The sequence below is a fragment of the Haematobia irritans genome, chromosome 3 (genome assembly GCF_050003625.1).
Source record: "Haematobia irritans isolate KBUSLIRL chromosome 3, ASM5000362v1, whole genome shotgun sequence".
Taxonomy (NCBI): domain Eukaryota; kingdom Metazoa; phylum Arthropoda; class Insecta; order Diptera; family Muscidae; genus Haematobia; species Haematobia irritans.
This window is the reverse complement of record NC_134399.1, coordinates 62,010,262-62,033,631: the sequence shown is the minus strand read 5'-3', so window position 1 is coordinate 62,033,631 and position 23,370 is coordinate 62,010,262. Positions and strand designations below refer to the sequence as shown.

General features: G+C 33.5%; 1 protein-coding gene across 1 annotated transcript in view; it reads right to left on the bottom strand.

Moving 5' to 3' along the window:
* LOC142232130 (uncharacterized) overlaps positions 1-23,370 on the bottom strand; it is an 825,742-nt gene that overhangs the window by 135,132 nt on the left and 667,240 nt on the right. Inside the window, exons 11-12 of the mRNA XM_075302843.1 lie at positions 16,283-16,481; positions 9,070-9,647 (exon numbers count right to left, since the gene is read on the bottom strand). Of these exons, the coding sequence (XP_075158958.1) occupies positions 9,070-9,647; positions 16,283-16,481 (777 nt within the window). The remainder of the gene's footprint in view (positions 1-9,069; positions 9,648-16,282; positions 16,482-23,370) is intronic.

The window sequence follows — 23,370 nt, the reverse complement described above, 5'->3', positions numbered from 1 at the left end:
GGTCCATATCGGTCCATAATTATATATAGCCCCCATATAAAACGTTCTCCAGATTTGACATCCGGAGCCTCTTGGAGGAGCAAAATTCATCCCATCCGGTTCAAATTTGGAACGTGGTATTAGTATATGGCCGCTAACAACCATACCAAAATTGGTCCATATCGGTCTACAGTTATATATAGCCGATCTCCAATCACACAAAAATTGGTCCATATCGGTTTATAATCATGGTTGCCACTCGAGCCAAAAATAATCCACAAAAAATTTTATTTCTATAGAAAATTTTGTCAAAATTTTATTTCTATAGAAAATTTTGTCAAAATTTTATTTTTATAGAAAATTTTGTTAAAATTTTATTTGGTTTATAATCAAATTTTCATCATTGTCAAAATTTTATTTCTATAGAAAATTTTGTCAAAATTTTATTTTTATAGAAAATTTTGTTAAAATTTTATTTCTATAGAAAATTTTGTCAAAATTTTATGTCTATTTTGTCAAACTGAATTACATACGTATTTGATCGACCTTTTTTAATTTAATATATACCACGTATGGACTTACATACAATTTAGAAGATGGTGTTAGGAGGATACCTTGCCATCGGCAAGCGTTACCGCAACTTAAGTAATTCGATTGTGGATGGCAGTGTTTAGAAGAAGTATCTACGCAATCCATGGTGGAGGGTACATAAGCTTCGGCCTGGCCGAACTTACGGCCGTATATACTTGTTTGTTTTATTTTAAACAATAATCCAATATGCTAACATTGTACAACGGGCTATCGGGACGTACTCAGCAATAAGAAGAAGTTCATAACTTGTGGTTTCAAAATTGGCTTGCTTGTCTAAACGTGTCTGTAGGAACAGATGGCGACCAAAAATAACTTATATGCACAAACTGGTAATACAGATTAATTTTTATACCTTTTAATATTTAAAAAAAAGTCACTATCAACTGAAGGTCATAATAGGGTGTGTATTAAATTTAAGGTTTCAACCGCTAAAACATTTTAAGGACATTAATTTGGTATCATACTTTGTATTTAGCTATACATCATTAATACAAATATTTAAATGCGTTTAAACCAAATATATAAATAAAATAAAATTTAAATGAAATTAATTTTTTTATTCGGTTATAGTGCTATTTAAGTTGGGTGACACAACCAAATGAAGAAGGGAGCAACGACCAATTCCATCGTCTGATACAACCAACTCCATATATAGTATGTCGGGTGACACAACTGCCAACAGATAATTGGTGCAACTGCCAAAAGGAGGTTGGCAATATATTCGGTTATCACAACCAATCTGTATTCTCTGTGTGGGCAGGCTGTAAAGCGCTTTGTACAACATGTTTTCCGCAAGAAAAAGGTTGACATGGGAAATGTAAGTCTGTAAGTCTTTAGTCGAGACGTGGACTTAAAGAGATGAGGGGTCCTCCTCGGAATAATGCGATTGTGATGGAGTCCAGCACGGGTGGCGCAATATCGGATGGACTAAAGCATTTTCTGGGTACACGAATTTTACATAAATTTTACACGTCCCGCTCGACATTCGAATTTCCTATTGATGTCACTATAATAAGGTTAACTCAGAAATATATGTACAGTATCGAACAAAATTATCGACACAGAGAGATGTTTGGACTACAACAGCAAATATCATCCACAACAAAAAACAATACTTAATAAATTTAAATCTTAACTTAATACTACGCTTGTATACTACTTGGTAGTTAATAATATTAATGATGTTAATAAAAATTTTTTATTGCTTTTAAAGAAATTAAAGAAATGGCAAATAAAATGGATTTTGTCATAAACGAAAAAATTGGCACACCCAATGAAAATATTATTGATATAACATTGTTCAGTTTGTTTTCATGATAGAAAACATTTTCAATTCCCAAAGACACTGGTCTTACAAATTGAAAATTTTATTATTTTCCCATAAAGGCCGGTACTCTGTTCGGTTTTTGCGTTGAAACTCTATACAAAACCAAAAAATGCGAAAAACTAGCGAAATTTTTTCCATTTGTGGTACTTTGTTTTTTTTTTTTTCGAGTTGAAAAACTGACGTTTATAGCATGGCGCCATTTGCAATGTGAATTAACAGCCTATTTCTGATATCCGAATTCTGCTGTCCGTTCGCATACAAAACGAAAATCAGCTGATTTGGGTTTCTCTACGCTCTATCTAAACGACAAGTGAGACGAAAATCAATGCGAACGAAAACGTAACGTTACCACTAAAATTGGGTTTCTCGAACTCCATTCGTTCGCATTTTGTCGAACAGAAATGTCAAATCCACTCACTTTGGACAAACCTTTCGTTTTGAGGAAAAAGGCATTCATAAATAGAGAAAAAACTTAATAATTGATCAATTGATTAACGCTTTTTGGTGCAAATATATGATAAAAGTGGTTTATATCGATCTATTTCTCTTTATAACCGCCATATAGCTCGATTAAAGGAAATTCTAAAACGAACAAATGCATACATTTGGAATTAAAGACTCATTAAAAGGAAAACCGAAAACTAATTATTGCAGATATATAGAAATACAAATACATATCTCTCTACGAGGGCTAATTTCTTAAAAAAAATATTGAGTTAAACCATATATCAGTAATGAGAAAAATTTGCAAAATAAATGCCAGATTGAATTTTATGGAAAATAATTTTTAAAATGTATGGGCCTTTTTCAAGTAATTGAAATAATTGAGATCTGGTAATATTAACATTTGACAGTAACAAAGATAATTGAGTATGACAAGATTAAGCATTGTGCTCTCATAAAGAGAAAACACATGTCAAGGTGTAGAGGGCTATGAGAAAAAAATTATTTTATTTGTCAATTTTTTCCAAAGCAGCTCTGCCCAGGAATAAATTTAAAACGGCAATATTCACATAAAACCATAATGAATATTTGCTTTAAAATACACATACGTTTTATTTCAATTTTCTACAATAGTTTTGTTATTGCTTTTGCGGGTTTTTATTCAGAAATTTATGAAAAAAGCTAATGTTACGATATTTTCCGACGCAAACGGCAGTACATTTGAGAGACACGTCGACGCAAACTTTATGATATTTTGTTGGCAGAGTCCTCTGGTGCTTCAGTTTTGCTATGGCAAGACTGCATCTTCTTCTCAATTATCTTTGACAGTAACATAAGCCATGAGAACGAAAGAAAGGAAGTTAGAGAAACCCAAATATAAACGAAAGTGAGTGACTGCCGTTCGTTCGCAATTGCTTTCGTTCGGAGATCAGAAATAGGCCGTAAGAAATAATTTATTTATTAAAACTATTTGTGTGGGTTCATAACGCAAACACGGATCATATTTTTGTGCCGAAAATATACAAAGGATCAAAGAAGTAGCAGATCAATTGCCCAAGAAAAATAAATTATTAATTTTGTAATAGCAAGCAGCAACCACCAACCATGGACACACACAATGTAACAGGTTGGCTGATAAGTCCCCGGTCTAACAAAGATAAACACATTTTTTTGTCAAAATTCGTTTTTATTATTCAACATAGTTCCCTTCAAGAACGATACAACGATTATAACGACCTTCCAATTTTTTGATACCATTTTGCTAGTACTCCTTCGTTTTTGCCTCAAAATAAGTCTTACCCAGCAAAAACTGGGTAAGCACTAGTGATTCTTTCAGTAATGCCGGTAATCAAAAAGTTATTACTTGCAGTGTTACCTAGGATTTAAAAATAATAACTTACCTGTGTAGGAAAAAAGTGATTCTTTCTATTAATACCGGTCATCAAAATCATATTTTGATGTCCGGGTTCGGCTCTACAGTGGGCACCGCTAATAGTAGCGAAAAGTAATGACAAATTACATTTCAGAAAAAAAATTGCCAATAAAATATACCTTTTGTTTTCTAAAGTTGTATAGTACATAATGTATATTACAAAATAACATCATTGTATAGATCCATGTCGTGGAGCGTGGTATAGTGTGTTGGATTACAAAACAACAGGGGTGAGTTCACACTTTTTGGGTATTTTATGGTAAAGATATTATTTTTGGAGAGCTGGTATGCTTGCGAAGAAGTACTTATTTTTCGACTGCTGGTATGCTTGCACGGAAGTACTTTCCTCCAATGTCATGCCCGTGTAAAAGTATTACTACTGATCTATGTACGAGGAAGTTGTTACCAATTTGGCGCAGGCATACTTGTACTCATACCTGGTAATAGGAGTTTTTGCTGGGTAGTTTCGGCGATCACCTCTTCATTGCAGCCAATTTTTTTCCCTGCGAGCATCCTTTTGAGGTCTGAGAACAAGAAAAAGTCACTGGGGGCCAGATCTGGAGAATATGGAGGGTGGGGAAGCAATTCGAAGCCCAATTCATGAATTTTTGCCGTCGTGGCACGGTGCGTTGTCTTGGTGGAACAACACTTTTTTCTTCTTCATATGGGGCCGTTTTGCCGCGATTTCGACCTTCAAACGCCATATAATAGTCACTGTTGATGGTTTTCCCCTTCTTAAGATAATCGATAAAAATATTCCATGCGCATCCCAAAAACAGAGGCCATTACTTTGCCAGCGGACTTTTGAGTCTTACCACGCTTCGGAGACGGTTCACCGGTCGCTGCCCACTCAGCCGACTGTCGATTGGACTCAGGAGTGTAGTGATGGAGCCATGTTTCATCCATTGTCACATATCGACGGAAAAACTCGGGTGTATTACGAGTTAACAGCTGCAAACACCGCTCAGAATCATCAACACGTTGTTGTTTTTGGTCAAATGTGAGCTCGCGCGGCACCCATTTTGCACAGAGCTTTCGCATATCCAAATATTGATGAATGATATGACCAACACGTGCCTTTGATATCTTTAAGGCCTCTGCCATCTCGATCAACTTCATTTTATGGTTATTCAAAATCATTTTGTGGATTTTTTTTGATGTTTTTGTCGGTAACCACCTCTTTCGGGCGTTCACCGTCCTCCGTGCTCATTTCACCACGTTTGAATTTTGTATACCAATCAATTATTGTTGATTTCCCTGGGACAGAGTCCGGAAACTCATTATCATGCCAAGTTTTTGCTTCCACCGTATTTTTTTCCCTTCAGAAAACAGTATTTTATCAAAACACGAAATTCCTTTTTTTCCATTTTTTCACAAAAACAAAAGTTGCTTCACAAAAGACGCTCTATCTCACAAACTAATTGACTTACAGACGTCAAATTTTGACACGAATCATTTGAAGGTTGGTACTAGTGAGTGTTGGTAGTCATTTTTATTTGCATCTTTCCATTTCAGTTTTGGCAGTAGGCCAATTTTTTTTTATTTATTTATTTTTATTTTTATTTATTTTATGTTGACATTGCGAGCACTACAAGGACTTATCCTTATTAATGACAGTGCAAGCATAGATTAGAAGTTAAATATGGGGTTACATTAATTAGGTGGTTTGATGGAGTTTTAAGAATTGTATGTTTAATATTATATAATTGACATATATTGAGCTTGAACTTAAGAAAGAGCTTCTGATATTTCCTTTTTAAAATATGATGCGTTACCAATCAGTTGAGTATTATATGGAAGATTGTTCCAAAGACGAATAGCATTGATAAAGAATTGCCTTTCAGATATTTGACATTTGTATCTTTGTTGGATTAATCTTTTCCTCTGTTAGATCTCGCCAACATAAGTCGATCATAAAGGTAATCTGGTTCTTTTGTATTGATTATTTTATGCAGTAACAATAAGCATCTGTATTTTAGAACATTTTCAAAAGACATGTTAAAAATTTGGTATGCGAAAGATGAAATTCTTTCTGTACGTTTTCTCGAGAATATATATCTGGCAATATTATTGAAGGTTACTTTCAGTTTATGCAAATCAGTATAATCGCAACTAGCATAGATTTCACAGCCATACAGAAGTACTGGAAGCAGGTAAGTTTTAGCGAGTAACATGCGTATATTTAAAGGCGTAAAGTATTGGACTGCCCATAAGTTTCTTAGCATTCCATGGACCTTGCCGACGGTAACATTAATGTGATTTGTCCATGTAAGTTCTTCATTGAATGTGATGCCCAGATTGGATGCCGTAACAACACGTAAAAGCGGCGTGTTGTTTATTTTAAGAGGATAATCGAACTCAGTGTATCGTTTTCTCTTTGAAATAATGATATATTTGGATTTTGCTGGTTTAAGAAATAGTCCATTTTGAGAAGCCCAGTTTTGTACACCTTGCAGATCTTCGTTAATATTCTGGAACATATTGATAGCATCGTGCGTGTAAGCATTTCCATAAAGCTGGACATCATCAGCATATATTTGTACTTTACAGTATTTCAAAACCTGTGGTAAATCATTGATATAGGCACTGTCTTTGATGTGAGTTTTAGAAGGGACTTTTAGCGTAAGCACTATCGGAAAATGATCTGACCAGATTTTGTCTTCTACTTCGAAACTGTATATATATTTCATTATATCCAATGAGGCGACACTTAGGTCTATTACAGAATTGCCATTAGTATTTGCAAACGTAAATTTTCCATTTACGTCTCCCAGTATTCTCCCATTTAGCACTACCAGACCATTATCGTTACAAAACTCAATTTTCTTCCATTCGAGTTAACTATTTTGTCTTCAGACTTTCTAATTTCAGAATAGCTTCCTATTATTTCTTCAGGAATTTCTTGTTCTTCGCCAATACGAATGTTGTGGTTCCCAATAATTATTTTTGGCCGATCGTTGTTATCAACAGCAGCTTTTAAGGTCTCGAAATCGTCAATCCAATTTGCTCCCCTTAAACAAGTTGGTAGAATTTCAAATTTATATGTAGTAAACTCACATTGGAGTATATCCTGAGTTCCTCGATGTGTAATTGAATGTTTGAAACCTAATCCTTCTAATTCCTTTTTGACACCATATAATTGACCACCTATACCTCTTCCTCTGCTACTGTTTCTAGATGCTGCTTTCCAATAAATATTGAAATCTTTAATTTTTTTTCCATATTCTGCTTGATTTTTCTGTTCGACATATGTTTCCGATAGTAAAAAGACATCAAAACTGTTTAAATATTCATAAAAAGTCTGGTAGAGATTTTTGCTCCAAAGACCATGAACATTGTATGAAAGAGTTCTTAAAAAATATTCTTCTTGCTTTGCATCTTCTTCTTGGTTGATATTTTCATTTATAATATTACAAATTTTTTCGCCCTTATTATTATCTCTATTATTATTAATATTATTATTTGTAAAAATGTTTGTTTTTCTTAGTTTTTTGTACATAAAATACTGGAAAAATGCTCATAATTTATATTTACTGTATGTATGGCTTCTCCAAAATAATTCTTCAGCACCTCCAGTCCACTAGAATGACCATGCTTCAGCTCGTTTTGCGAGTTCCAATAAAGAGTTTTTCCCTCTATAACTAACTGCTCCCCTCTTACACCAATCCTTTTATTTTTGTTGATTTTTTGAAGCTCCCGTTTTAGCAATAACATAATCTTCTTTTTTTCAAGACGTGTACCACTTAGGACCTTCTCAATGTATATATCCGAGCCCGCCAGGTTCTTAGTTCTTTTCAAAATTTCTGCCACCATTCTTGTCGACGTCAGCTCTACTGAAATTGTCATCTTATCATGGGTTTCTTGGATTTTATGCAATCTCTCTATTTCGGGTTCCGTACTCATTTTTAAATTATACCGAAAAAGATTCTTAATGGCTCCAAACATAGATTTTTGTTTGGGTAACCCTCTAACTATTAGTTTGGCTCTTCCCAATATGTCTTCAACTTTCTGCAAACGTCTGTCATCCTCTTTTTTCTCACTTTTGAGCTTTTGAATTTCTGCTTTCAATTGCTGGTTTTCATCTGTTAGCCTCTTAATATCCTCTTGAACACATTCAATATTGTTTTTGTACTATATAAAAATAATATGCATTTAATACTAGCGGCGCCATCTATGTGTCAGACCGGGGACTTATCAGCCAACCTGTTATATTTGAATGTGAATTATGTATGTGAAATAAAATATGTGATGAATAAATATAAGTAAAATATTGGTTTGATATAGTGAAGCTTATTTGTTAGATTTGTATTGTATTTTCTTTTTTTTTTCTATAACAAAACTATTTTCTAAAATATGTAAATAATTGCACATTCTTCTTCTTTTTTTCAAATATAATGCTAGGAGTATGTGTTTGTGTATGTTTGGGTGTAATAAATCGCTTAATTCAAAATCGCTGCCTGCTAAATAGCGCTCCCAGTTACCTAAATAAATACCGCCTTCTATGTGCGAAATAATGATTTCTATAAAATTTTTTCGCAAGAATGAACATAGTACCGGCCTTAAGTGAGCCAATAATTTGATTTCAACTATGAAATGGATTTTTTCTTTCTAGTTGATATCGTTGGTGTTTTGTGATATCTACAAGTGATATACAATTGTAGCAATAAATTAACATTAAAAAATAAAAAATATATATTTTTGTTGTGGTTAATATTTGAGGTTTTTTTTTCCTTGTTTTTCCAATTGGCTCTGTGCCAATAATTTTGCTCGTCTTTATATGTAAATTGTCGCATTACACGTGTGTGAAAAAGTTGAAATGTTTAACATCGGTATATCAGTATATTATTATATTTGTTTTGCATAATCATAATAAAATCTTTGTTTATTTAATAAATATATAGTCTAAAGGGAAAACATTTGTGAAAATAAAATTACTGGTGATAAAAGTTACGTTAACAAAAACCATCATTGATTAAAATGGTTCGGTCAGAATATTAATGAGTAAATTTTATGATTACTTCTTTAATATTCGGACATATTTGTAATTGACCGATCTTTATATAGCTAAAGTAATTCATTAAAAAAACAGTTCTAATTCACTTGAAGGGACTTAAATATTGTGCCTAACTATTCGGGACTAGAAATAGAAATAATTAATAATTTAATACAAAGAGAGTATCCTTGAAGAGGTTGATAGGTTAAAAAACCAAAAAAAGGAAAACTGTTGTAGAAAACGAAATATATTTGAAGATGAAGAAATACATTTTTTGCTCTAACTACTCAAGAAAATACTCACTATTTTCCATATAAGTCTTGGCTTTGTAACCACCAAAATGATGAGAATAATCCGAGACGAAATGTAATCCCAAATAAGAACCCTTGGAAACGTAACGCAATAATTTCAGCTTCGTACTCCAATCTCCACATAGACGTTTAGGTATTGCATCCTGCATGCTCTTCTGTTGATTTGGTGGTATAGCATTGGGTGAGTCCATGGGTGTATGCCGATGATGATGAGGCGGATGTTGATAGAAGGGATTACCATGTGGATAGTCAGGTGTTTGTATCACAAAGTCATCTCGAGGACCATATAAACTGGAATAAATTTGCAATAGTTTTTGATAATTCGTCTGTGAGAGATCATAGCCATTGTAGTCGGTATTCATGGGAGCATAATTGCCATCAACTATGCTATCCGATGACGATTCGTCTTTTTGAATGGAAGAAGGCATTATTTGGGAACTGTATTGGCTGCTACGTTTTCGATATGATGATCTTTGTGTATAATGATGACGATTGGAAGAAGTTTTCGATGGGTTTCGTAGTGATTCAGAGAGTTTTGGTTCGGTTATCTCCAAATAATCGTAAGTACAACTGTAAATAAGCGGAGATAAAAAATTGTACATGAATATATTTAGTGTTGTAAACAAAGTAAAGGGCTACATTTAAAATTGTTTTCATTCACTATTTCATTATTATTATATTAACGAAGGTACCCAGTAAAAAAAGCGTCGCCAAAAAAGTAGTAAAAATTTTCTTTTTGGATCCGGAAGTAATGCAAAATTGGCGCAGAAGCAATGAATTTAACATGGGCTTGTCATAGGACGGACGTTCACCATTTAAACAACCGTTGCACTGAGTTTGCATCACTTCTTGCTCTGTAATTCAAATTCCGTGTTTTAGATGTGAATTAAAAAATGTTGTCATATTTTGACATATAAATAATTTTTATAAGTTTTTATGATTTTTAATGCATTCTAACGCTTGTTGGAAACATTTGAATTAAAATATTTTGAAAAATTCGCAATATATCTTGAATGGATTTAGATTTTTTTTTTCGACAAAATTTCAATAATTTGTACCATTTTATTAAAGCTTACTCTGTTTCAAATCTTTAAATTAAGTTTTCCCATTGAAAATAAGAAAAAAGCGTGCTATAAATAATTGAATTAAAAGAACTTCCTGTGTAGTTAAAATAAAAAACATCTTTGCCTTTGGAAGAACTTCCCAACGGTATTCTCTCGCTCTCGTCATCCGAACAGTGAAATGAACCAAGAAGAAATTAAAAGTGATCAAGAGTTGGTAAAGTGGAGCAAATAACGTTATGTGCGCCTAAAGTGAATAAATAAATAAGTGATCAAAATGGTACTAAAGTGCAGAAATCATAGTCCAACTAAGCGTTCTTCCATCGCAACAAACTGATATCCCTGAACAATCTATAAAATTAATGTTGCAAGCACCAGGTATGGAGGATATTGTACAATGCGGCCAAGAAAAATGACACAGAGTGGTCAAGGTATGAATATAAGGGCTGTCTGAAAGAGTATAAAAGGAAACAAGAAAGGCATAAAGGAAGTCTTATAGATTGTTAAAAGACAGATCATCAATGTGTACTAGATAGTTTTGGTCCTTACAAATCTCCAGGTTTGGACCGAATCTTCCCGTGCATATCGTAGGATCTTATGTGGAACTATTCAGAGCTTCTCTGCAGCATGGATTTATACCAAAAGGTTAGCAAAGGATCAAAGTGATATGCATAGTGCACTGAAAAAAAAAACATGCACGGTTCCAACAATTTTGTCTTTACTTTAAAAATTTTGGTATTGATACCGAGCCAAAGCAGCGGAGGATACAAGTAAGGATACTTTTAAGACACAATTCTCCTTTAAATTTGGGTTTTATGTACTTGCTTCTAGGAAGCAAATTTAAATTTGTCACTTTTTCAACTTTTTTTCTTCATATGCTATCAAAGTCCTTTAAAGACAAATTAACTACAACTTTATTTTCAAATTAACACTCAAATTCCAGTAGAAATTATGCTATATTTCAAGTAAAAAACGTCTTTAAAATAAAGTGTCGAAAAACATGTACTATATTTGAACGTTTTTTGCTTTGTAGTCAAGATGCAAAAAGACAACAAATTTAAAGACAATTTAAATAAATTTAAAGATTTTTTCTGAATTATCAAAGTCATGTTTTGATACCCATTTTTAAGTGAAATCACTTAATTATAAGGACAATACAAATTTATTATGTTTGGAGAAAGTTTCCTTTACTCTAATAATTTTTTGCGTAGGTTAGTTAAATTAACTAAAACCGAGGAAAAAATATACACAATGAAGCATAAAGATTAACTAAATTCGTGTCTTCCACAAAATAGTTCAGTATTTCTTTAAATTTGCAAATTTTACTACAAATGCGTTCATCATGAACTTTGTATGTCACTAAAGACATTCTTGCAATTTTGAACTTCAAATTTTTCCTTGAAACTACAAATTTTTCTTTAAAGGTTAGTACTATGTTCGGTTTTTTCACCAAAACACTAAGTTAAAACTACAAATATATTTATGAAGACGATTATATTTTGATCGAGTCTTGCCAAATAATGGATGGAAAAGATCCAAGGAATTGATTGCAAATAATTTTATATTTCTACATTAGTTAATTAAAAAAAAGTAACCGTGAAAACAAGCTGGTTCTCAGCTTGAAAACTGATCATAGTACTCAGCTTAACAAGTGAAAAAACTTAATTATGTGTAATAAATTTTCTTGAATTTGTCGAAAAATAGTTACTTATTTTAATTATATCGGCGTGATGCCAGCTTTTGTAATACTGTTCACTTAAAATATTCAAAATTTTCTAAAATTAACCGAAATTTTTCTTCCTGGTGGGTTGACTATTTTTTCAGTGTGAAATCTTTGACCTCACGACAATATTTTTTCAGTGTGCATGGAACGACAAGGGACTTCATAACTGCGGATGTCATCTTTCTTGTTAAAGACTCTAGAAAGAGTTTTGGATAACCATATAAGGAATGAACTGGATACGAAGTTATCACACTGTCGACATTCCTATTTAAATAACAAATCTGTGGATTCTGCGTTACACTCTGTAGTGTACTACATTGAGAAATCCATAACATACGCATTTTTGGATATTGAAGGTGAATTCCATAACACAAGGGAAGGTACTACTTTCTCTAGAGAGAAATGGTGTTAGTAATGGACTGGATTGAGGGAATGCCTCGCCACAGGAGCATAGAAGCAGAATTAGCTGATTCCAAGAGAAATGCGACTACGACAAGAGGCCTGATAGTATATGAGATTCTTACCGTTCTGAGTAGTGAGGGTATAAAATTAGTGACGTGTGCAGATGACATTGTCATAATGGTGTCAGGAAATTCTTGGACATAATCTCGGATATGATGAATGAATAACTACAATCTCTATCGGACTGAGCCAGCAGCTATCGTTTGGGTTAATCCTAGATAGACTGATTTAGTGCTCTTCGCCAGAAGAAAGAGAATTAGCGGATATAAGAACCCGAGATTTTACGGGACAAATTTGGCTCTCTTTCACAATTGGAACGATACATAGGGGTTGTCTTAGACTCCTGAATGAATTATCTCGTGAATACAGCGGATCGTCTGAAGAAGTTTCGGAAGTTTAACTGGCTTTATATAGCGGTAATAAGTCCTGTAGCTGGTGCCCCATTATGAACCACCGCAGTCATACAGAAGAATAAATAAACTAGACCTGCATATAAGGAAGACTGCGGAGGTCATACTAATTTTACTGAATGGTCTGAACTCATTAGAGGACACGGATTGCTGACATACTGAACTGATGACCCAAGAATACAAACAGAAGATATAATAACCCTCTGTATCATAGTGTAGACTGTGGGTAACATACCGTTCGAATGCCTCAAAATTAGTAGAAATAACTTCTTTAGCTCAATCACTCATTGTATCCCGTGGTTTACATACTGAGCTAATAAACTTGTAAAAATAGAACAATTGGGTGGCACTACTTGATGGAAATTGACATTTCTTTATTGACTATTGGTATTTACGAAAAAGTGCCGGTTTGCTGTGACTTCAAAAAATAATAAAAAATTGTTGTGCTTGTGTTTTGTGTGTAATCTTGATAAATTGGAGAGGTAAGTGTTTGAGCTTTATTGTAGAATGTTCTTTTTGAACAATTTTTAAGTTTGTTTTTTGTTTTTGGTGGCAAATAATGTTTGGTAACACACCCAAATTGTGGGAGTTTCTCTTCAAATAATAAAAATAAATGAAAATTAAAAAATACGTGTATTTAATTTTTTTGTTATCATCTCCAATACAAACAAGTAAATACGGCCGTAAGTTCGTCCAAGCCGAATCTTATGTACCCTCCACCATGGATTGCGTAGAAGCTTCTACGAAAGACTGTCATCCACAAATTTCAACTCACTCGGATGAAATTTGCTCCTCCAAGAGGCTCCAAAACCAAGTCTCGGGATCGGTTTATATGGGGGCTATAATTGATTATGGACTGATATGGACCACTTTTGGCATGGTTGTTAAATATCATATACTACCACCACGTACCAAATTTCAAAAGGCACCGGAGGTCAAATCTGGCGATCGGTTTATATGGGAGCTATATATAATTATGGACTAACAGGAACCAATTCCTGCATGGTTGTTGGATACCAGAATTTTGCTCTTCCAAGGTGCTCCGGAGGTCAAATCTGGGGATCGGTTTATATGGGGCCTATTTATAAGTATGGACCGATATCGACCAATTTTTTTATGGGTGTTTGAGGCCATATATTAACATCCCGTACCAAATTTCAACTGAATCAGACAGTGTTGCCAATTTGGTGCTTTTAGCACCAAATTTAGTGCTTTTTGATTTCTAAAAAGCACCAAACTGCCTTTTTGGTGCCTTTTCAAAAAAAGCACCAACTTGGTGCTTTCTGGCATTTTCATTTAGTGCTTTTGGTGTTTTTTTTATTTTGAACAGTATTAAGTTTAATTGATACAAAAATTTTGATTAGACTTTCAAGAGCCGAAGAAACTCAAATTTATTGCCAAATATAGAATTTGATTGTTATGAAGTTGGTATTGATTTTTTTTTAATTCATATTGTTATACCCTAATTCTGTAGGAAAGTCGAGCGATGAGTGCCGAATTTTTGAATTTGGTAAAGATGTCATTAAAAACGTTTGTATTAAATTCACAAAAGCACGCACAACTGAAATAAGCAATAGACTCCTTCCATATATTAATATTTTGAAAGTTGAAAAACATCACTGATCAAAATGAATTGGACGAAAGCATTAAAACTGATCAAAGCGTATACTTGAATAGCGGTTCATAATGGTGAGTACTAAGTTCGAATTTTGCCGCTAAAGTGAAAACTATATTAGTAAAAACGGCATAAAATTATGCATATTTGTTGCAAATTTTATTATAAATTGATGGGGAATAGCCAAAATCAAATTTTCACAAAGTTTGTATTCCTTACAATGAATGAAAAGTAATTGTTGCTAGTTTAGCAGCTAAACTCGATCTTAATACCCATTAACTTTTGTGAATTGAATTTTAAGAAGTTAACTCGATCTTAATACCCACCTTAACTTCTTAAAATTCAATTCACAAAAGTTCTATAATACATCTTCGGAAGTTTTTTTTTTTTTTTTTTTTTTTTTTTAGTAGAGCATTTAAATTTCGATTTTGTGGTGGAAGGTGGTATGTTACAATTTATAACATATTTTTGGTGCTTTTTGGCCTAGGGGAGTTGGCAACACTGGAATCAGATGAATTTTGGTCTTCCAAGAGGCTCCGGAGTTCAAATCTGGTGATCGGTTTATATGGGGGCTATATATAATTATGGACCGATATAAACCAATTTTTGCATGGTCATTAGAGACCATATACTAACATCATGTACCAAATTTCAGCCGGATCGGATGAAATTTGTTTCTCGTAGAGGGTCTGCAAGCCAAATCGGGGGATCGGTTTATATGGGGGCTATATATAATTATGGACAAATGTGGACCAATTTTTGCATGGTTGTTAGAGACCATATACTAACACCTTGTACCAAATCTCAGCCGGATCGGATAAAATTTGCTTCTCTTAGAGGCCTCACAAGCCAAATTTGGGGGTCCGTTTATATGGGGGCTATACGTAAAAGTGGACCGATATGGCCCATTTACAATACCATCCGACCTACATCAATAACAACTACTTGTGCCAAGTTTCAAGTCGATAGCTTGTTTCGTTCGGAAGTTAGCGTGATTTCAACAGACGAACGGACGGACATGCTCAGATCGACTCAGAATTTCACCACGACCCATAATATATATACTTTATGGGATCTTAGAGCAATATTTCGATGTGTTACAAACGGAATGACAAAGTTAATATACCCCCATCCTATGGTGGAGGGTATTAAAATCATACAAATCGGAGTTCATGAGTGATAGAGGAATAAGCTATACAATATAAATTTCCCATGATCGCTTTAACTTTGCGAAGCACCTATTTTATCGTTCGAAATTTGTTAAAACAATACCGTAAAGCGTATTTGAAACTAAGACCAAGAATGGAAAGTCTTGGTTTCAAGATTTTGCGATTTTTGACGAATTGAACGTGGATATACCAGTTCCAGTAGATAAACATCGTTTACCATTTCTTTTAGAAACCAACGGTGTTTTCCGCGATATGTGGGCACGTCCTTTGCCTCGTGACTTCGGAACAATACAAGGGATAATTGACCGTGCCCTTTACTGGAAGATTTTGTAGCGTAAGAGGACCCCTCTAGATGACCACCCTTATGTAAAGGTACAAAATACAGAATTTGGGATTATCATTGAAGAATGCCCACATCACCATTAAGCCGGGCAATATACTGAATTCAAAAGAGCTTTCCAATTTTTATTGTATTTTATTTCATCATTCCTTTTCTTACTGCATTGGTTCACATCATTTCAGACTGAAATATAGTCCAAAAATGTATTTTTCAAAAAATTCCACTATCGTCTTCGTCAAGTTTCGCACAGAAAGCTATATGGGCTGAATTTTGTTGATATCTGCTGTAATAGCATGAGGCTTGTCCGACTTTATAGTCTGTTTACTTTGTTTTCTCTCACGCAGATTAAGAAACATTACATAATGCTATTATTTTCACCACCACTGTATGTAATTCAAAATAAATTTGAATATACTAATACTTACCCTGGTTCATTTTCTATAACAAGTTCCTCGAACTCAACGACAATGCGATATCCAGCCGGCGCAGTCACTGTTGTGAAACAATTCGCATTGTCCGGATATTGTCGGGGAAATGAAGGACTCCATATGGAAGCTCGTGGATGTTCTTTACTCAGCGATACAGTTTTATTGCAATCATTTAACCAATTACGTCTCATGGATTCTGAAAACAGAGTTTTAAAGCAAATGGATAAAGTATTATAATTTGGGAAAAGATATAAATGAATTCAAATCTCTTGCAGAAATAATTTCGTTGTAATTTGGATTGACAGTAATCATTAATAAGCGCTTGTATTTTGGCGATTTTTGATGAGGGAATTTATTTAATAAAACAGTTCCATTAAATTTTGCATGCGGAATGAAATATCTGCGATGATTTTTTTATGTCGCGAGTTAGTGGTACGTATTACAAATGTAAGAGAATGGAGAACATCTCATCAAAATCAAGGAACTGGTATTCGAGAATGAAGGTATCCGCCCTTTACTGATACTGTTGCAATATCGGAGGGACCAGTGAAAACTATAACAAAATATATTTTAGGATGAAGAAAAATTATCTGACAATTAGTTAACGTCCGTCAAACAATGCTTTCCAGGATGTCATGAAACTCGATCAAACCAATTGACCTTGTGCCAAAGGTGCATCGAAGACGAAAAACTCGCTCTAGTCAAAACACCAAGGTCTTTTTCACTGAATAATCTAAGTGAGCTTGAAATATAGGGCTGCCACTATACCAAACCTAACCTAAGGTCTCGTTTGAAATTTTCTTCTATAAACGTGGTGCTGTGCACTTCGATATGTTACTGACCGGCTAAACAAACTGTCAAAAAGGAATAGCATTTGAGTCTTATGAGTAATTTGTGCAAAACTATTCGTAGAACGAAGATGGAATTATGGGTTTAAGGATAAAAAAGTCTAAAATCGGGTTTTCTACTAATCGAATTTTTGTAGAAAAAAGTCGAAAATTCAACGAAAAAATTGTAATAAATTGATGAAATATGGTCACTCTGAGAGTATATGTAGACGATATCTGTTAAAAAAAAATAGTTTAAAACCCCAAACGAGATATGGATAGACACAAAGTTTATTTTCCCAAAATTCAAATTTTAAAATCGGCGGCTCCCGATTTCAAACAACCAAATCGATTTGTTCAAACTTTAAAAAAAGTTGAAAATTCGAATTTTAATAAAGTTGAAACTCCAAAATTCAAGTTTTTAAATTTTAAAAAAATTGAAAGTTTGAATAGGCGCCTTTCTCGAATTTCAGTTTCGTTTCAGTACACTGAAGCCAACGCTTCGAGGAAACGGTTTTGGCCAATTGATGCTATTAAGTGTGAATTGCATTGAAATTGCGTATATAACCCAAAGACTCTCTGACATGTTGACATTTGTAGTCTTTTATACTCACCACCATAGAATGGTGACGGGGGTATAATAAGTTTGTCATTCCGTTTGTAACACATCGAAATATCGATTTCCGACTATATAAAGTATATATATTCTTGATCAGGGAGAAATTCTAAGACGTCTGTCCGTCCGCCTGTCTGTCTGTCTGTTGTAATCACGCTACAGTCTTCAATAATGAAGCAATCGTGCTGAAAATTTGCACAAACTCGTCTTTTGTCTGCAGGCAGGTCAAGTTCGAAGATGGGCTATATCGGTGCAGGTTTTGATATAGTCCCCATATAAACCGACCTCCCGATGTGGGGTCTTGGGCTTATAGAAATCGAAGTTTTTATCCAATTTGCCTGAAATTTGAAATCTAGAGGTATTTTATGACCATAAAGAGGTGTGCCAAAAAAGGTGAGTATCGATCAGCGTTGCCAGAATTGTTTCACCAAAAACCGCTAGATTTGTCCAAAAAACTAGCCAAAAAAAGCTAAAAAATTTTAAAAAACAGCTAGAAAAAAAGCTAAATTTTTTTGTATCAAAAGTCACATTTTTGATTGAAATTTAACAAATTTAAAGGCTTTATTTCACTTAAAATGCATATTATTTTAATTGTATTCATTTTATTTCCATTTCTGTGAGACCGTAAGAAAATCTAAGTCATATTAGCTCTGTTTGCGTACTCGATACATTTGGATTACTATCACAAATTTTTACTGGAAGTCCTTTGTTTATATTTCCTAGTAAAAACATTTTTCCCAGTAAACTTGCAATTATCAGCTGGTTAATCATCAACAAGTCAAATGTGCGATATATTGCACAATGTCACATAGAACTGCATTCGAAAATATCAACATATTTCATTTTAACTGAATTAATGATAAATTCGTGAACGAGTACACTTCTCCTAATATTTACCAAGAGAATAAAACCCATTCTAACTATCTTGCAAGTTTATACTGAATAACTTTTATTCAAAAATTTCCCTACAAACCTATTGTTGTCCAATTTTTGTAAATGTAAATCCATTCCTTTAATAAATAGCAGATTTTTTGACCCTATCACTACGAATTTTTTTATTGCATATTTTTATGTTAAAACAAGTATATACGGCCGTAAGTTCGGCCAGGCCGAATCTTATGTACCCTCCACCATGGATTGCGTAGGAACTTCTACTAAAGGCTGTCATCCACAATCGAATTACTTGGGTTGCGATAACACTTGCCGATGGCGAGGTATCGTAAAACTTTTTAACACTGTCTTCTAAATTGTAAGTTAGTCCATAAGGGGTATATATTAAACAAAAAAAAAAGGCCGATTAAATACGTATATAATTCAGTGTGACAAAATTTTCTATAGAAATAAAATTTTGACAAAATTTTCTATAGAAATAAAATTTTGACAAAATTTTCTATAGAAATAAAAACTTGACAAAATTTTCTATAGAAATAAAATGTTGACAAAATTTTCTATGGAAGTAAAATGTTTACAAAATTTTCTATAGCAATAAAATTTTGACAAAATTTTCTATAGAAATAAAATGTTGACAAAATTTTCTATAGAAATAAAATGTTGACAAAATGTTCTATAGAAATAAAATGTTGACAAAATTGTCTATAGAAATAAAATGTTGACAAAATTTTCTACAGAAATAAATTTTTTACAAAATTTTCTATAGAAATAAAATTTTGACAAAATTTTCTATATAAATAAAATGTTGACAAACATTGCTATAGAAATAAACTTTTTACAAAACTTTCTATAGAAATGAAATTTTGACAAAACTTTCTATAGTAATAAAATTTGACAATTTTTACATGGCTGTTAGAGGCCATATACTAACGAAATGTACCAAATTTCAACCGCATCGGATGACTTTTGCTCCTCCAAGAGGCTCCGGAGGTCAAATCTGGGGATCGGTTTATATGGGAGCTATATATAATTATGGACCGATATGGACCAATTTTTGCATGGTTGTTAGAGACCATATACTAACACCACGTACTAAATTTCAATTGGATCGGATGAATTTTGCTCATCCAAGAGGCTCCAGAGTTCAAATCTGGGGATCGGTTGATATGGGAGCTATATATAATTATGGACCGATATGGACCAATTCTTGCATGCTTGTTAGAGACCGTATACTAACATCAGGTACCCAATTTCAAACGGATCGGATGAATTTTGCCCCTCCAAGAGGCTCCGGAGGTCAAATCTGGGGATCGGTTTATATGGGAGCTATATACAATTATGGACCGATATGGACCAGTTTTTGCATGGTTGTTAGAGACCATATACTAACACCACGTTCCAAATTTCAATCGGGTAGGATGAAGTTTGCTCCTCCAAGAGGCTCCGGAGGTCAAATCTGGGGATCGGTTTATATGGGAGCTATATATATTTATGGACCGATATGGACCAATTTTTGCATGGTTATTAGAGACCGTATACTAACATCAGGTACCAAATTTCAACCGGATCGGATGAATTTTGCCCCTCCAAGAGGCTCCGGAGGTCAAATCTGGGGATCGGTTTATATGGGGGCTATATATAATTATGGACCGATATGGACCAATTTTTGCATGGTCGTTAGAGACCGTATACTTAGACCACGTACCAAATTTCAACCGGATCGGATGAATTTTGCTGCTCCGGAAGGCTCCGCAAGCCAAATTTGGGGATTGGTTTATATGGGGGCTATACGTAAACGTGGGCCGATATGGCCCATTTTCAATACCATCCGACCTACATCGATAACAACTACTTGTGCCAAGTTTCAAGTCGATAGCTAGTTTCGTTCGGAAGTTAGCGTGATTTCCACAGACGGACGGACAGCCGGACAGACGGACAGACGGACGGACGGACGGACATGCTTAGATCGACTCAGAATTTCACCACGACCCAGAATATATATACTTTATGGGGTCTTACGGCCATTTTCATGTAGCTCAGTTAGGCTTTAACTGCCAGTTAACAGAAGGAAAAATGGAAATATATTTTCTCCGGTTAACTTTAACTGAAAAATTTTCAGCAGTTAAGTTTCTAACTGGCATATGGAATATATACGCAAGATGACAGATATGTAGATATCACGGTTTAAAAGTTCGTTAGCTAACGTAGCACTAACGGAGCTTCATGAAAATGGGGGTTAGAGCAATATTTCGATGTGTTACAAACGGAATGACAAAGTTAATATACCCCCATCCTATGGTGGAGGGTATAATTAATATACCCCCATCCTATGGTGGAGGGTATAAAAATAATACCACATTCAAAACTTTATTATTATTATTTTATTTATTATTATTATATTATTTCTATGTTCGGTTCCAAAGATTTTGAACACTAATGATTTTGGTATTGTTTCCGAGTCAAATTTGAACTTATTCGTTTTTTTTCAGCTTTTTATTCATGAACTACCACAGTGCTTTAAAAACGTGCTAACGAAAACTTAAATTTCCAAATTCAGACTCTAAGTAGATATTATTCTATGTATACGTTTTTAAAATAAAATGTTGAAAACCCTCTTCTATTTTTGAGCCCTATTTTGGTTTGTGGTCAAGATACAAAAACTCCACAAATTTAAAGACTATTTCATTAATTTTAAGAATTTTGTAGAATTGACCCTAGCCTTCTTTCATGTAAAGATACCCACTTTTAAGTTAAATCAATTAACTATAAGGACAAAACGACTTTATCGGCTTTTGGACAAGGAAAAAAGTTTATATAAAAGAAATTCACAAATGCTATTATAACCAAAATTCGCGTTCGTATTTTAAGGACATGAAATTCACAAATGCTATTATAACCAAAATTCGCGGACGTATTTTAAGGACATGAAATCTTTGGCCTCACGAAAATGTTTTTTTAGTGTACAAAGCAATTCACATCTACTATTTTAGTTTAGTAATATCATAATAAATTTAGAATATTATAATAACATAAAAAGGATAAACGAGTCAAATGCTAATATTCCTAATAATTTACTGACAGTTTATATAAGGAATTTGTATGGTAATAGTAGATTTAAAGTTTACGATAACTTTTACGAATACGAGGAAAAAACTTTACAACAAGGTATATTTGCTCCAAAAATGCCTGGATAATGGCTGGAATAATTATTAATGCTTCAATTGAGCTTCGAATTATTTCATATTTCAATAGGAACATGTCGAAAATAAAAAAGCCAAAAATAGCTAAAAGGGTCATGAAAAAAAGCTAAAAGCTAAATGCATTTTTTTCCCGCTAAACGTCTTCAAAAAAAAGCCAAATCTAGCGGGAAAAAAGCTAAATTGGCAACGCTGGTATCGATCCATATTTTGGTAAAGCCCCCATATAGACCGATCTCCCGATTTTACTTCTTGGGCTTATAGAAACCGCAGTTTTTATTCAATTTACATGAAATTGGAAATCTAGAGGTATTGTAAATAGGACCACAAATACGTGTGCCAAAAATTGTGAGTATCGGTCCATGTTTTGGTATGGTCCCCATATAAAACGACTTCCCGATTTGGGGTCTTGGGCTTATAGAAACCGTAGTGTTACGTTAAAGATCGTTTAAAATTCCAATTAAAATAAACCCAATTTAGAAAGCTATTCTCCAAATATAAATATTCAAAAAACAAATTCAATTTATTTGCTATAAAATAGAAAAAAATGTACAAGTTAGTAATATCAGTAGAGATACTTATGATGTTATCTGCTTAGTGGTCCAAATCAGAGAGATCGAATCAATTACTTTTAAAATCCACTTTAGCTACCATAGTTCGATTTGAAATTTGAATTGAGTGATTTCTCTCAACAAATATATTTAATTCAAAAGTGCTGCTGTTTTAATTTCATTCAATGTAAAAGCTATCATTGATAAAAAGAACTCATTCATTGTAATGCATTGATCAGTGAAAAACAACAACAAGCTGAAGATCAGTTATTTGTTGCATGCCACTCAATCAATGCATAAGCATGTTGGGAGAAAGAGAATGAGTACATTTTATCAATGAGAATATTTTATCAATGAAACGATTGATATGAATGAAACGAACAGCGAGCAATGTTAAATGCAAATTCATTGATGATAACTACACTATTGATCTATAGCATAAGTACATATTCAACATAATGCAAATGAGTTTAAATATATATCTAAATCATATTAAATATGTTAAAATGTATTTAACACAATGAAAAGATAATGACATTTTAATATGAATAGAAATATAAATATTAATAAGTGTATGTTGGATATGCAAATAAAATGTATATAAATTTATCATAAAATAATTATGATTTTAGAAAAGTTTCGTGAATTCAAAAATGAAAATTATGGTGTGTTGGCGGTTTCGCCAACACGTAGTTTTTATCCAATTTGTCTGAAATTGGAAATCTAGAGGTATTTTAGGACCATAAAGATGTGTGCCGAAAATGGTGAGTGTCGGTCCATATTTTGGTATAGCCCCCATATAGACCGATTTCCGATTTTACTTCTTGGGCTTCTAGAATCCGAAGTTTTTATCCTATTTGCCTCAAATTGGAAATCTAGAGGTATTTTATGACCATAAAGAGGTGTGCCAAAAAAGGTGAGTATCGATCCATGTTTTGGTATAGCCCCCATATAGACCGATCTCCCGATTTTACTTCTTGGGCTTATAGAAACCGCAGTTTTT